General features: G+C 41.4%; 1 protein-coding gene across 1 annotated transcript in view; it reads right to left on the bottom strand.

The window, feature by feature from the left end:
* SOBP (sine oculis binding protein homolog (Drosophila)) overlaps positions 1-13,926 on the bottom strand; it is a 118,145-nt gene that overhangs the window by 81,882 nt on the left and 22,337 nt on the right. Inside the window, exon 4 of the mRNA XM_010573400.1 lies at positions 10,060-10,211. Coding sequence (XP_010571702.1) covers positions 10,060-10,211 — 152 coding nt within the window. The remainder of the gene's footprint in view (positions 1-10,059; positions 10,212-13,926) is intronic.

Raw genomic sequence — 13,926 nt, 5'->3', positions numbered from 1 at the left:
TGGAACAGGAATTTCCTCATCATCCTGTGCGGTGAAGATGGACGCAGAAAATTTAATTTAATTTTTCTGCTGTTCCGCTTTTTCAGAAGGGGCTGGAGTCACAGCTGGGTGGCCTACGGGTGCAGGGGACTTACAGGTGGTTTTTTGTTTTCTACAGAGACACTTTTCCTACACCTTATACAGTGCCTTGTACATACGCCTTTCAGATAATTTGCTTGTCCTTTTATTCCTGCACTTTATCTCATGGACCTTTGGTTATAACTGACTTGATCGCATTTTCAAATTTTTTTGAAGGATGAGTTTTCTCTTAAAAAAGCAAAACATTTGGTATTTCTGGTACAAGTGTGCCTGAGACCTCGATGGCATTTCCATAGTTTAACAAGCATGCTTCCAATTTGGAAAAAAATGTTTTTTTCTCTCTTGCTGTGTGAAAAACCACAGAAACAATAAGAAAACAGACCGCATGCAAAATAATGGAACTGCCCATACACCATGTACAGGCAAATATGCACAGGACCTGATCCGGAGCTCACTACAAGCGATGGGACGTCACCCACTGACATCGATGGAATCTGGATCAGGCCCAAAGGAACCACACCAAAAAGCAGAGGGAGTTTTTTTGTCTCATCTTTCCGCTACAGTAATCATAGGTGTTGTTTGTAACAGTAGTAGGTAACAAATTTTCCAATAAAAGTGTGATTTTTAAGTTGACAGTGTCCCTTTAAGCTTATGCACTTCTTCACTTAACTATGCCAGATTTACTCTCCCCTTTCTACTTTTTCCTTGCTCAGAGGTATACGTACCATCTGTGCATCTAATATGGTGTTCTTAAATAGCCTCCAGAGTGATTCAATGCTTCTTTTTTTCCCTTTTTTTAAACTTCCTCTTGGTTAACCCTTTTCCTTGGTATTTTAAAGCCTTCTCTTTCAGAGCTCCTGGTTCTTCCTTTCTTTAGGATGAAGTTACCATCTTCCAACACTGAGGTTAGGAGTATGGCTACCTGTTCTTTTAATGCCTGTGCATTAGATGAAACTCAGTGGGGAGTTGCCTTATCAAGGCATTGATAATTGATAAATTGCTTCTGCAAATGGAGGCATGAGACTGAACCATTTGACAACGGCCAAAGTTGACTATTATTACTACTACACCATGAAATTATTCAAACCTACCTCCTCATAAATATCTAAATGTCAATGTTCCATTTAAATCTTTAGATTAAGCTTTTAAGACTTATATTTAGTACTAGGAGCTCTCTTCCACCTGATTTAGTAGCACTCTGCACCGCGAATGTGAAAGCCTAGGGGCTAAATTAAAAATAATAAGAGTAATTGAGACTGAGTCGTTGTTTGATTTCTAACTCAACAGGCTTCCCCTTTCATTTGGCAGTCAGAATTTCAGGGGAAGGAAGGGCCACAGGCGTACAGGACACTGCACTGCTGCATCCACGTGTGCGACCCGGGGAAAATCACTGCATCCAGCCAGTGCTGATGGGCAAAGGCTGAGACCTTGATGGTCTCACACGCTCCCCAGTAAATCTGCACTGAGCCGTCATACCCCACCGAAGATCCTTCCCGGTACAAAGCCTGGGTAAGTGCCAGAGAGACGCTCTGCTCTGCTTGTGAAGTAAATGGAGACCAATGGAGCCACGCGTCCCCCAGTCCGCCCCGTGCGTGCCAGTCGAAAGAGCTGGCTCCTGCCCCAGCATCTCCACCAGCCCGTCCGTGCAACGGAGGCAGAGTCTGGCCTCCTGCTTCTGGGGCAGGACGTTAATTAAATAAACCCAAACCATCCGAAGCCTTGCACCACCTCCCCCCCCCCCCCCAAACCATCAGATACTTTATGACTGCTCCTAAAAATTATTAAACAGATGAGTACATTTACTTTAGATACAAAATTGCATCCAGGCTGACAACTTGCAACATATGTTTACTTTCAGCCCAATTTAAATTCGAATGCCTGAGTTGTAAATGCTTGGGTTTTTGACAGAGCACAGCCTGCCACTGAACTTAGCTGGCCAGCACAGTCTTTTATTATTGCAGAAACAATTTTCTACAGGGAAGATAGTTGACATTTTCAGACTTTTGCCCTATAAAACCCACCTCGTTCTTCCAGCAAATTTAACACTTGTGCATCAAGCATGGCTTGATATATGGCGAGAAGCTGACTTTAACTAACAATTCCCGGTAGTAGATTTTCCTGTTCATCCGGCAGCTTATAAGTTATATCCATTTGGCCTCTCCTAGCCTCATTTAGACTCCCGAGGCCAGATTCAAGGTTAATGTGTGTAAGGGTATCTTCAGTCTTCCCATAAACCAGCAAATGATTGCAAACAAACCTAAAAGGGATGAAACTTTCCTACCTAGAAGGGGCCAAAAGATATACAATGTGATTTACTCCCTTGGTCTGACTCAAGTTTCATCCTTGAATTTGTCCCAAGATTTCTATGCGTGATGGAGAGGGAAGTCACTGCTTCGGGGGAACAAGAGCAATTAAATACAGACCATCAGCTGACAAGAAATGCCACAACTCCACTGAACTGCCACCTCACCTGCACAAACTAATTTGCCACTAGCCAAGTGTGACAGCAACGTGTGATCCCAAGAAACTTTAGGACTAGAAGTGACTTTCCACCTCCAGTTGGGCCCCTCAGGTTTTTCCACTGCTGCCCACCGTGGTCCCCTGCCTGGGCAGAATTTCACCTCCTTCAACTACGTGGCTAACCGTAATACTCTATATGTCTATATGTCCGAGACTGTACGGACAGTGTCATTCACAAAATTGTTCCTAATCCAAACATATTCTTGAAAACCATATTTGCTTAATTTTGTTTTTTAAATAAAAATATAGAGAGTGAAAAAAATACTCAAGCTCCTTTTTCAATATTTCCCTAAGTTAATGAGCTGACTGATAAATGAACAGATGCATTAAGGCAATAATTTATTCAGATGTCATGATATTTTTGAACAAACATATTATTTAATATGCATTTCATTATTTGCCCAGCTTGTATTAGTATTAATGATTGATGTGTTCATTAGGAAAGGGAAAAGTGGCATCAAATATAATCTGTGTAAGTTAGACACACTTTGGAGATTTACCCTAATTTTTCATCAGAATAAAGACTGTTCTCAATGCTCATTCTGTGTTCATCGCATGGAAAAAAGCCGGAAGGTTCCTAATTTCATACGAGGCCAAGGCAAAAGGGACTAATCTAATGTAACCTGAACCTGAACCTGGAACATAGGGGAGAGCAATATTTTATTGAGCGATTGCCTAGCTCACATAGGTTGGAGCCAAAGGGGTTCAGAGGTAAAGTTAGCACCCATGTGTATTATATCTGCTCATTTTCTGAATGCATCATTGTTATGCATCTAAACTCTTTAATCAAAAATCCCTTGGTGATAAAAACACAGAACATGAAGTCTATCTTGCCAAACTTTTTAATGGAGCAAAATGTCTGTTTTTCCCCTAGTGTCTCCCTCTCCCCTCCAAAAATTCTTCCTAAGTGATTTAAGACTTCAGTAAAGCACCTTAGTAACCTCCAGAAAAATAGCTGCTGGCCATCTTTCTTCCTCAGTCACTCTGGTAGGCAGCAACTCCTTCCACATCTCCAATATCAAGGTGTCATGACATCTATTTAAATCCAAATCGTCGCTCTAAACTGCATACACCAAGTGCACAAAAATCTTAAAAGCATTTCTAGTCAAGTCCTAATGCAATTAGTGGTGTTTTGTTGTAACATCTGTATGTAAACAAAACCTACTTCTGGCAAGAAGGAGAGATGCAATCGCTGAAGCTGTCCAGAACTGATGCAAGGACATCTCATGTAAACTGGTCGCTTCGTTTGAATCAAACGCCTGCTGTCCAAGAGGCAGCAGATTCTCAAGCTGTAATTAGCATATTCATCTTGATATAACCAAAGTAGCCAGAATGCAACACGACTGATGTAATGTGACATGGTGGTTAAAATTAAAAGTGAACACGCCTTTTAATTGGATTGGATACCTGCTAGTAATTCAGACAATGGGAATTTGATTCAAATTTATAGTATTAAATGGCAGCAGATGGACAGTAAAATGTCCATTGAGTTTGCACACTGACAAGCACGCTGGGTTTGCCAGATCCCTTCATTAAGGCGTTGGTGGCATCAGTCAGGTGCTGATGCATTTCATTGTTAGCAATGTTAATACGTTTTGCTTTGCCGTGGGTGAGCAGTGAGATATCCTGACTGATGGTCTCAGCAGGTTAATTTGGAATTTCATTTGCCTCTTCTAATCGTGAAAAATCCTAGCCCTGGTTTAGGGAAGGAGTTTTATGAGATTTCTGGGTTTAGTATCCAGTAAGTAAAAAGGCCAGCTGATGACAGCTAGACAACGATGCCAACTCTTCTTCTTTCCGACTGATGCCACCCATCTCTTTCACAACTCAGGATTTACTTTATATCTCAGTATCTGCTCCAGACTTTTGGTCACTGTCTGTGGCTTTCTATCCTCCACAAACTTCAAAAACATCCTCTGAGGGAGGATATTTTTCTTCCCCCTCCTTCTCCAGATAGCTCCTCAGAGAAGTTTGCAACTGTGCCCCACAGTTGAAATATTTCCTCTGCAGACTCAGCGTCTCATCTGCATTCACTCATCAGCACTCATTTATATTTCAACATAGCAATCATAGCTATGGAGATGTTTGTTGCCTTTTCCCCTTCTACCTTCAAGCATTTGCAAGAAACCTTATTAATTGGCTGCTGTGGCAAATACGCGTATGCACACGTGCAGAGGTGCACATACACACACAAGCACACATAAATACACACGCGCACATTCTACACAAACCCACAGCAGAAGAAGCAACTTCAGGAACCATTTATTAAATCCCACTTCTCTAACAGCTCCGCAGAACCAAATACGGATGATTTCATGCAAACCAGGTAGGACACCTGCTCTACACTGACCTTTCTGCACACCTAATTAATGCAAGTTAAATCTCTAGGAGAAATAGGTTTTCTATTCAGAGCCCCATGTGTTTCAAAACTTATTATGGAAAGGGACTCTAACGGAAGATGTAACAGCTAAGCTTTTTGTTTGTTTGTTTTGTCAGGGGCATTATTTGCATCAAGTTGCTTTAAGCAATTTTCCAAATTTCCATGAATGATGATAATTTTACAAATTAAATTTTGCAGATGCATAAGAAAGAGAAGAAAGTAACATACTTTTTTTGCCATTACTCATTGACTTAACAGGGAGATTGTTAAATGTTTCTTATGCACTGTTAGGCTGCACAATTAAGCCTGAAATCAAGAGAACTTTCTCTGACAACCCTCAGTAATTATTTTGGGGAATGATAGTTTCTGTTTACTCCCAGTTTTTAGTATGTGTTTGTATATACATGTCCATATTAATCACATAGTGATATACGTTAATTAACCAAAAAACTACTCAGGCAGGAGTACTAAGGCTTTATGATGCTGTGTGCACTTTATCATCTTTAAATATAATTTGGAAATGTAAGGAATTGTCTAATGCAATAGAACTCAGGACTAAATAAATGCGTATGACTTCTTATAGCCCCATTTGATTGTTCACATTCATTTTTGCTATGCAGATGAGATAAAAGAGAGTAAAACACACCAATGCCTGTCTGCGCTACTGACTCACACACAGTGCTGCCCGTCACTATCCCATATGGGAAGAAAAGAGCCATCATCGTTTACATCTTCATGCCTCTAAGCAGAAGTTTACTTTTACTTTTTGATTTATGCCTTTTTGTTTATTAGTGTAAATGAAATTTGACCGCACTGTAAACAAAAACATCTATCATCTTTTTCCCTGATTGGGAGGCAGTGCGAAACAGGAACAAGGTCAAGTATAAAATACTGGCTGACAACCTTGCAGTCACTTCGTCTCCGATGTCGTAGTCAAATGAAGTAAATTATCCTTTAATATATCTGTGAACAGAGCCTATAACCCCTACGAATTCAGTCCTCATTCTAGGTTTGGCTATTTGGTCATAATAAATTTGTTTTCTGACCCATTGAGTCAATAACTTAATTTCAAAATTAATCTTTTCAGGCTTCAAACTCACTGGATCCAATTACGAATCCAAACGTTCCCTTTAAATTTCATATTCTGAAACTTGGTGGTCTAGTGCTTTTTGCCCTTATGTGCCTCTTTGGTACTTAACTTTATATTAGTTGGCCTATAAAATTAAATCTCTAAAGAAGGGAGCATCAGAACAGCTCCAAATCTTAAATCTTCAATTACAAACATTAGTATGAAATGCTCCCTTTTCATGCAAAGTTTCCTTTTAATTGGTATTATTATGCAGAACAGGTTATCTTTATACAGTAGTTCATTATGCGTATTTGACTATGCATACTAGACCAAACAGGAGCACGTTATTTTTGTCTGGGGGTGGTGGTGGTATTTTTAGGTTTTTTCTAAATCAGATCTAGTCTAAATACTTTCCTTTTTGCCTAATGGGGTAAAACCCTCAATTTTTTCTTCATTTAGTTCTGTTAATTTAGATAAAATTACAGTCTGTGAGGAAACCCATTATAATTTCAAAACATACACATTTCTATTCTTGCAAGGCATGATTGCTAATATAGATAATTTTAAATGGTCATGACTGCAGGATACCTGGGGCAAAATTTGCATTTCTTATGAGAAGAGCAACTTACAGTTGCACAAGTCTTTTTCCTTACAAACTCCCCATCCCAGCCATGAAGCTCCCTGACGACCCTGGCTACGTACGGAAGCAGCGGGCGCAGGGGCATAGCTTCTGGAGCACAAATGGGCACAACTCCGCTGGGACAAAGGCAGGATGGACCAATGTGCACCTCCGACTAAACTGCTTGGGTTCAAACACTCCTGAGGCCAGCAAGGTACCAGCTTATTCCAGTGCGTTGCTACTCTTGCTAAACCTACTGTGGAAGAGGGCTGGGAAGGAGTTAGAGGTTGGGAGCAGTCTGCCCAGCTAACCTGGGGCTTTTGGGGGCCCTTTCGTTGCTCTCCGAGGGCACTTCAAGGCGGTCTCGTGCCAAGCCTTCTCCCAGCTGGGAATCTGTGGGCGTGCATCGCTTCAGCGTGCATTTGCCCTCTGTATGGGAGAAGATTTTGTTATTAGGATGACGACAAGAGTCCTAATTCTGAACACAGCAACTGGCATTCAGGGATGGATAATTTGCAGCATTACTTAGTGCCTTTTTGAGACATTAGTGATGACTTATTCTTTACTGTTTAAACAGTCCTATCGTTTCAAGCAAGCGCTTATTACAGCACTTCTTATCTAGGGGAGGGAGGGAAGAGTGCTTAACACAATCCATTAGGAAATTCAAGCCTTACGTGAAGTGACCACAAAGTCCTATCAGCTCCCAGAAGTGCAGCAGCTGTACATATTTAACGTAACACAACACTATATTGTGGCAGAGATTGGCTGTTTAAAACATACATAAGGCAGGTGAAACGTGACTATTTTACTCTTCTGTTTGAAAAATGAGAAAGTGTAGAGTGGCATAACTTCTCAAATACATAAATAAGCATTAGACTCATGGAGAAGACAGGTACGCTGTTGGACTAGTAATAACAGATTAAAGGTCAGCAGTTAAATCTGAAACTATTTGCAGCCTTGTTCCTTTGATCTTGTTCCTCAAGACTCTGGTCTGTTACTAACAGGTGAAGTGCAAAACAAGAAGCATGAGGGTCTGCTGAATTTTGCTGTACCTGTCTTAATTTAACGGCAGCATTCCCTAAATATTCTGTCCTCTGATCATCTAGTGCCACAAATACACATGCAAGGGGCAGCTCCAGATTTCCCCTGCAGGGTCAGGTCCTGTGCAATTCCAGATTCCACAGGTGCAAAGAGGAAGAAAATGTGACTCACTGGCTTAGCTTTGAAGCGGAGCCAATGCAGCAGCCAACATGTTATCAATTATATGTTATCTCACCATGTTTTGCCAAGTCCTCCCATATGACATTTTGTTAATTTGCAACCTCTTTAGTGAAGAATAGGACACTTCACTGGGTTATGATGGTATAGGAAGATTATGAACATCTATTGTTATTTAGATATATGCAAAACAATGAATACAGGGAGCTTTCTGGATGGAAATATTCAGCATCTTTTAGCTTCCAGAAGAAGTTAACAGATGCATAGGAAAGGGAACCAGGGTGAATGAGATGCTCTAATTCATCCTTTCTCATAATACAGGGACAAGGAGGCCTCCAACAAAGCACAAGGGTAATACATTGTAAGTCAGGTAAAAGGGAACTTTTTCGTATATTGCCTGATTGAATTCATGGCCATAAACTATTACTGAATCCTACTACTCATGGGTTAGTAGAAGGTTGAAGTACACCTATGCATTATGTTAACATGTATTTACTTTCATTTAGTAAGGGATCTAAAGCTCCTATTCCAGGATCTAAACTGTAGATGAAACAGAATCCACCATGAACTGGTTCTTTCATCTGCATCCCAAAGGTTTCCCGAATTATCTGGTACTCGTCACTGCTAGACACACAGGACCACCTAACTAGGATCACTGACAATGCCTCCATTACTATGAATTATCTTACCCATGTAAATTTGTGACTGAAAGCCACAGCAGCATCAGCTGAGAGTGATCTGGATCCTGTCACCCCAGAGTGTCTCACACATTGGAAGGCACATTGAACTGCATGTGCATAAATGTGCATGTGTGCACATACACGTACATCCATGGGAACTTATTTTCAAATGAGGAACATCTAAGGAGCATGTATTTCCCTCCTCTGCACTTTTTCTAGATAAAAAGGATGTAAACACCACTCCTCACAGAAGACTCACGTGACTTTAACTTGCCTGTCTGCTCCAGCAGACATTATGAGCTTGATTCTCCAAGACTGCCACTAAAATTCCACTCTACTGATTTTTGCAACCTAATTCTTCAGGCATTTTTTTTCCTTTTTTTTCTTTTTTTTTTCTTTTTTTTTTTTTGGCAGGATAATGCGACCTAAATTTATAAAGGAGGGTAATTTGCTATAACACTGCATCTTGAATCTAGGATCCATATGTACTTATTTGTTATTACCACAGATGTAAAAGACCAGATTTAGAGACCTGAATTCAGTTTGAACTTGACAGGCTTTGAATGTTCTGTAGCATGAGGGAAAATGGTATCATTTAGAAAACCAAAATGTAAAGGGGTTTATGGATAATAAACATATCTAAGACAATAAAGGCTACCCAAAGACTCACACTATTAAGCACCAAAAGGACACAGCTACTTTTTCAACAACTAAAAATGCTGGAGTGTTCCTTTGTTATTTTTCTTTAAATGACATGTCGCACATTCTGCTGCAGAAAAGCAGCTGCTGAAGTAACCTAGAGGGCATTTTCAGGCACTGTACTTCAGTTATTATAGCAGTTTTTGTAGACATTCAATATTAGGATTGCATTCTAATTTTAGACAGAGTTAAATTTAAATGGAGTAGGAGGGGTTTTCACGCTACTCTAGATGTTCTAACACTGCTTACCCCAACCCCAGAACTGTATAGTGCCTGAATTTTGCAGCAATGATAATTTATTAGTAATGATACACTTTAGAAGATTGAAACTAGAGCTCACTAGCAGCAGTGGGAAGATGTCTGCTATCATGATGGGATCTCGGATTAGGCCCTAAAAGCATTTACCCACTGGCCATGATCTGAGTGCCATGGGACTCAGTGACACTGTCATACACGACCCTCCTCTACTCTATTTCCATGATACCTCCTCTTAGTTATATATATGTAGCAAGTATGCTGAGACTCTAAGGCCAAATTGGGACTCTTATGTTAATGCTTATTAGTATTTTAATTCCCTGACTCTCACAAAACCCAAGCATCAAGCTGAAGGAAACTGAAAGAAACAAGGTTAGTAAAGGGCTGACAGGCCAACAGACAATACAGATGGAAAGTGGAGGGACTAGGTGAAACAGAGAAAACAAAAGAAAAGAGCTTCTATTAGATGCTACATGAGACCCAGGCTGGGCCTGGTTAAAGCTATGTCTATGTAGGTTACGACTTTCCTTATTTCTCTTACCTTGTTTCTCTTGAAATATGCTCTTCGGCAAGCTGCAAAGCACTTCTCGCTGCAGAAGCATTTCACTTCACTTCCCATACTCAGGGAATAGCGCTTGATTCCAACTTTCTGGCACCAGGCACACATTATTTGTACATTTGACACATCATCTTCTACAACAAAAATATAAGAACAATGTTTACATGAGATGCAAACACCTTCCTCAGACATCTGCGCACTTACTCTTAGATACAACCAGCACTGGCTCATCTTATTTCTAACTTCCTCACTGTCTGAGAGCAGAACTGTGCATGCCTGTGATCACCAGCTTCGTCCTCAGGCAGCTGGTGACCTGTGCCAGCCAGGCTCAGCAGATTGGCAAAGCTTCTAAGATGGCTGGAAAAGATTATTAGCTTAAAAAATGCTGCATTGCTGAAAAGCTCTGGAAATCTCGACAGCTTTTTAGCATGTTTAAGAGCGCACTACTCTTTATTAAACAAGTAACTAAGACTAGAGGCTTAATGAGTATTGCTGCTTTGTTCTTGTTACTTACAGTCTGTTGTAGTAAGCCCCTGAAATGTTCTGCTCAGCAAGCTAGTGATAAAACACACCCAGAAGGTACTGCACCAAGGCAGGTCTCTAACAAGAGCCCTCTTCTAAGCAAGAAGGAACATAAAATACCCCTTTTCTGTGTTGTTTCAAAATAATGACTAGCGTACAAAACGGGGAGCTTTTGTGTGAATACAGCAGTCACAGAAACACAGACTCGAGCAAGAAGGAAGATGCAGCACTGTGGTAAAGTCTGCTGGGTTACTTTCCAGTCCTTACGCTCATTGGTCAATTTTAATTCAGGCAGAGTTCCCAAGCCTCTTTCGAGCTCTTCTCTAACATGTGTTATGAATGTGGCATGTATGTGTTCTGCCATGTAAAAAAAAGCCCAAGGCTTATTACTAAAGTGCTAGCGATATCCTTGTGTGGTCATCATTCCCACCCCAGCTTCACAGACGGGGCAGTGAATAGTTAAGCCTCCTAAACAGATCAAGACAGTAAGTTAGCAGGAATCTTTCTGACTTAAAACTCAGAATTCTTCAGTTCTTATGTCCAGTCTATGATACCGCATGACCTTTCTGTTACAGACAGCAGCCATTGTTTAACTTCTGGAAAAAAAAAAAAATCCCTGAAGACTAATTGTTAAAGCAGTTCCTGGTCCATGAGCTGTGGAGAATTCATAGCTCAGAGAGTCTGTCATGCAGCCATCCCATTTCCCTATAAAGGATTTGTTTTTGAAGCCACGCTGTCATCGTTCTGTAAAATTATTGGCAAACTAATTTTTAGCAGAGTGATTTGGCTCCTTTCCCCAGCTATCATAACTCAGAACTACGTGCTGCATTTTATTCACCTTAACGGAATAAATATTGCCAGTTTAATAACCTTTTTCCTTCCACAAATTGTGTTATGATTTATAGCTACAAATAAAATTGTACAATGTAAAATAATGACCTTTTAGTTTTAATCAGACTGTCTACCTTTAAACCTATATTTAAGGCTAAGTTATAACACAGATTTGTGTTTAATGTATTTTATCACCTACCCTTTAGAGTGGGATTTGCCAATATTATAAATGCTTTCATATACTGAACATCAAGGGAAATCAGAACAATTTGGCCAAAATTATCACAGCCATCTATAGGGTCAAGAAGTCTGCCCTTGAGCTGGTTGTAATCTCAGCCAGGCACAGAGGAGCACAGGGTGCCGTTATGGTGGTGTTGCACGGTGTCATCACGGCTTTCTCTCCAGACCAGTCTTGGCCAGGATGCTCACTACTCCAGCACAGCCCAAGAGCTCTTCCCCCCATTTTTATCCTGAGCCATTTGAAGTACTAACCAAGCTTTTACAAAGGTGCCCTGATTCAGCTACTTTTGCACCATAATAAACCAATTCCTTACAGACCAAACTTGCCCCTTTGAATATATCAGGACAACAGAAGATCCTGTGAACCAAAGGAAACAGATGGCAACCTCTTGTTTCAGATAACAGCAACATATATTCTCCTACTGATAAGAAGTATTTTATCTCTGGAAAATAGAAGATCTACCAGTGATACCTTTCTAATAGCCTTCATTTCTGGTAAGAGTAACTGTCATAAATGAAAAAAGAAAATTACAGAGCTGAAAGAGAGTTCACTGGCAAAGTAGGTGCTGGAGTAGCTCTTTTTGAAGCAGGTTGGCTTGTCTGGGGCACAGTTTTTAAGGAGAAGCACAGAGCTCCACCACTGGGATTCTCAGGGGCTTTCATGCATGACTTCATGGGGGAAACACCTCAGCTATCATTCAGCTTGTGTTCACTGACACCCACGAACTGTCTCCCATGGGTGATCAGAAAGACCACACAGTTGTCCATTTTCAATTACGCAGCACTCCAGCAGCAGCAACAGCTGTTTACGTGGAAAAGCCACATTACACACTTCTCTGTGGGAGGTTATGCAGGACAGCAAGGCTCAGTCAACCTCCTTCTGTCAAAGACTTCCTCTAAGATAGATCGAGGAGAGGAGAGGAGAGGAGAGGAGAGGAGAGGAGAGGAGAGGAGAGGGAGAGGAGAGGCACCTAGTCTGTCACATTGTTGTCTTCTCATGCCATGACCAGCAAAACATCACTACCACCTCACAGTGAATCTTTTGAAGCAGCATTGCTTTACTTGTGGTCCATGGATCTGACAGTCAGTAGAACAGCAGAAAATGGTCTACAAACTACTACTTTCAGGCACTTTCTGCACTCCTAGGAAGAGACAGCTGATATCCAGGAGGCATCATCAATATTAACCAAAATGTTCATCATTTTGAAAGAAGGAAGGGAGAAAGGGAGGGAAAGAGTCTGCCTAGAACTTCAATTATTTCTCTCTTCTACTCCCTTCTCGCCCCAGCCATCAGAGTGGTCACATACAATATAATCCTTTTAATAGTAACAGCAATAATAAAACTAGATGCCCCTTCCATTTAATAGACTTGGGAATACTGCTACAAAAGGATTAGCCGAGTATGGCCAGGTAAAGCAGCCAGGAAACAGCAGTACTTCAGAAGGGGGTTCAGGGCATGAGCTTCCTGGGATAGTACATTAATATGTCACTTTTTAAGTCATCTTTGCTCCCTCAGGTATAGGTTTGCCCCAGTCAATTTTTGATGCAACTCTAACTTCTTGTAATGCAGTTCAGCAGGTAAAAAAAGAAAATATCCAGTATCACATGACTAATTCCCTACAGACCATCAACAGGAGCCCTGTTGTTGCGGTTTAACCCCAGCCAGCAACTAAGCACCACGCAGCCACTCTGTCACTCCCCTCCTCAGTTGGACAGGGGAGAGAAAATATAACAAAAGGCTCACGGATTGAGATAAGGACAGGGAGAGATCACTCACCAATTACCATCATGGTAAAACAGTCTTGACTTGACTAATTTATTGCCAATCAAACCAGAGTAGGGCAATGAGAAATAAAACCAAATCTTAAAACACCTTCCCCCACCCCTCCCTTCTTCCCAGGCACAGCTTCCCTCCTGGTTTTCTCTACCTCTTTCCCCCCAGCAGTGCAGGGGGACGGGAAATGGGGGTTGGGGTCAGTTCATCACATGTTGTCTCTGCTGCTCCTTCCTCCTCAGGGGAGGACTCCTCACACTCTTCCCCTGCTCCAGTGTGGGGTCCCTCCCACAAGAGACAGTCCTTCACAAACTTCTCCAATGTGGGTCCTTCCCATGGGCTGCAGTTCTTCATGAACTGCTCCAGTGTGGGTCCCTTCCATGGGCTGCAGTCCTTCAGGCACAGACTGCTCCAGCGTGGGTCCCCCACGGGGTCACAAGTCCTGCCAGAAAACCTGCCCCAGCGTGGGCTTCGCGCAGTGG

This window comes from Haliaeetus leucocephalus, unplaced genomic scaffold (genome assembly GCF_000737465.1).
Source record: "Haliaeetus leucocephalus isolate CR32 unplaced genomic scaffold, Haliaeetus_leucocephalus-4.0 Scaffold384, whole genome shotgun sequence".
Classification (NCBI taxonomy): domain Eukaryota; kingdom Metazoa; phylum Chordata; class Aves; order Accipitriformes; family Accipitridae; genus Haliaeetus; species Haliaeetus leucocephalus.
Note: the sequence above shows the minus strand (reverse complement) of the source record. Positions and strands in the feature narration are given on the sequence as shown.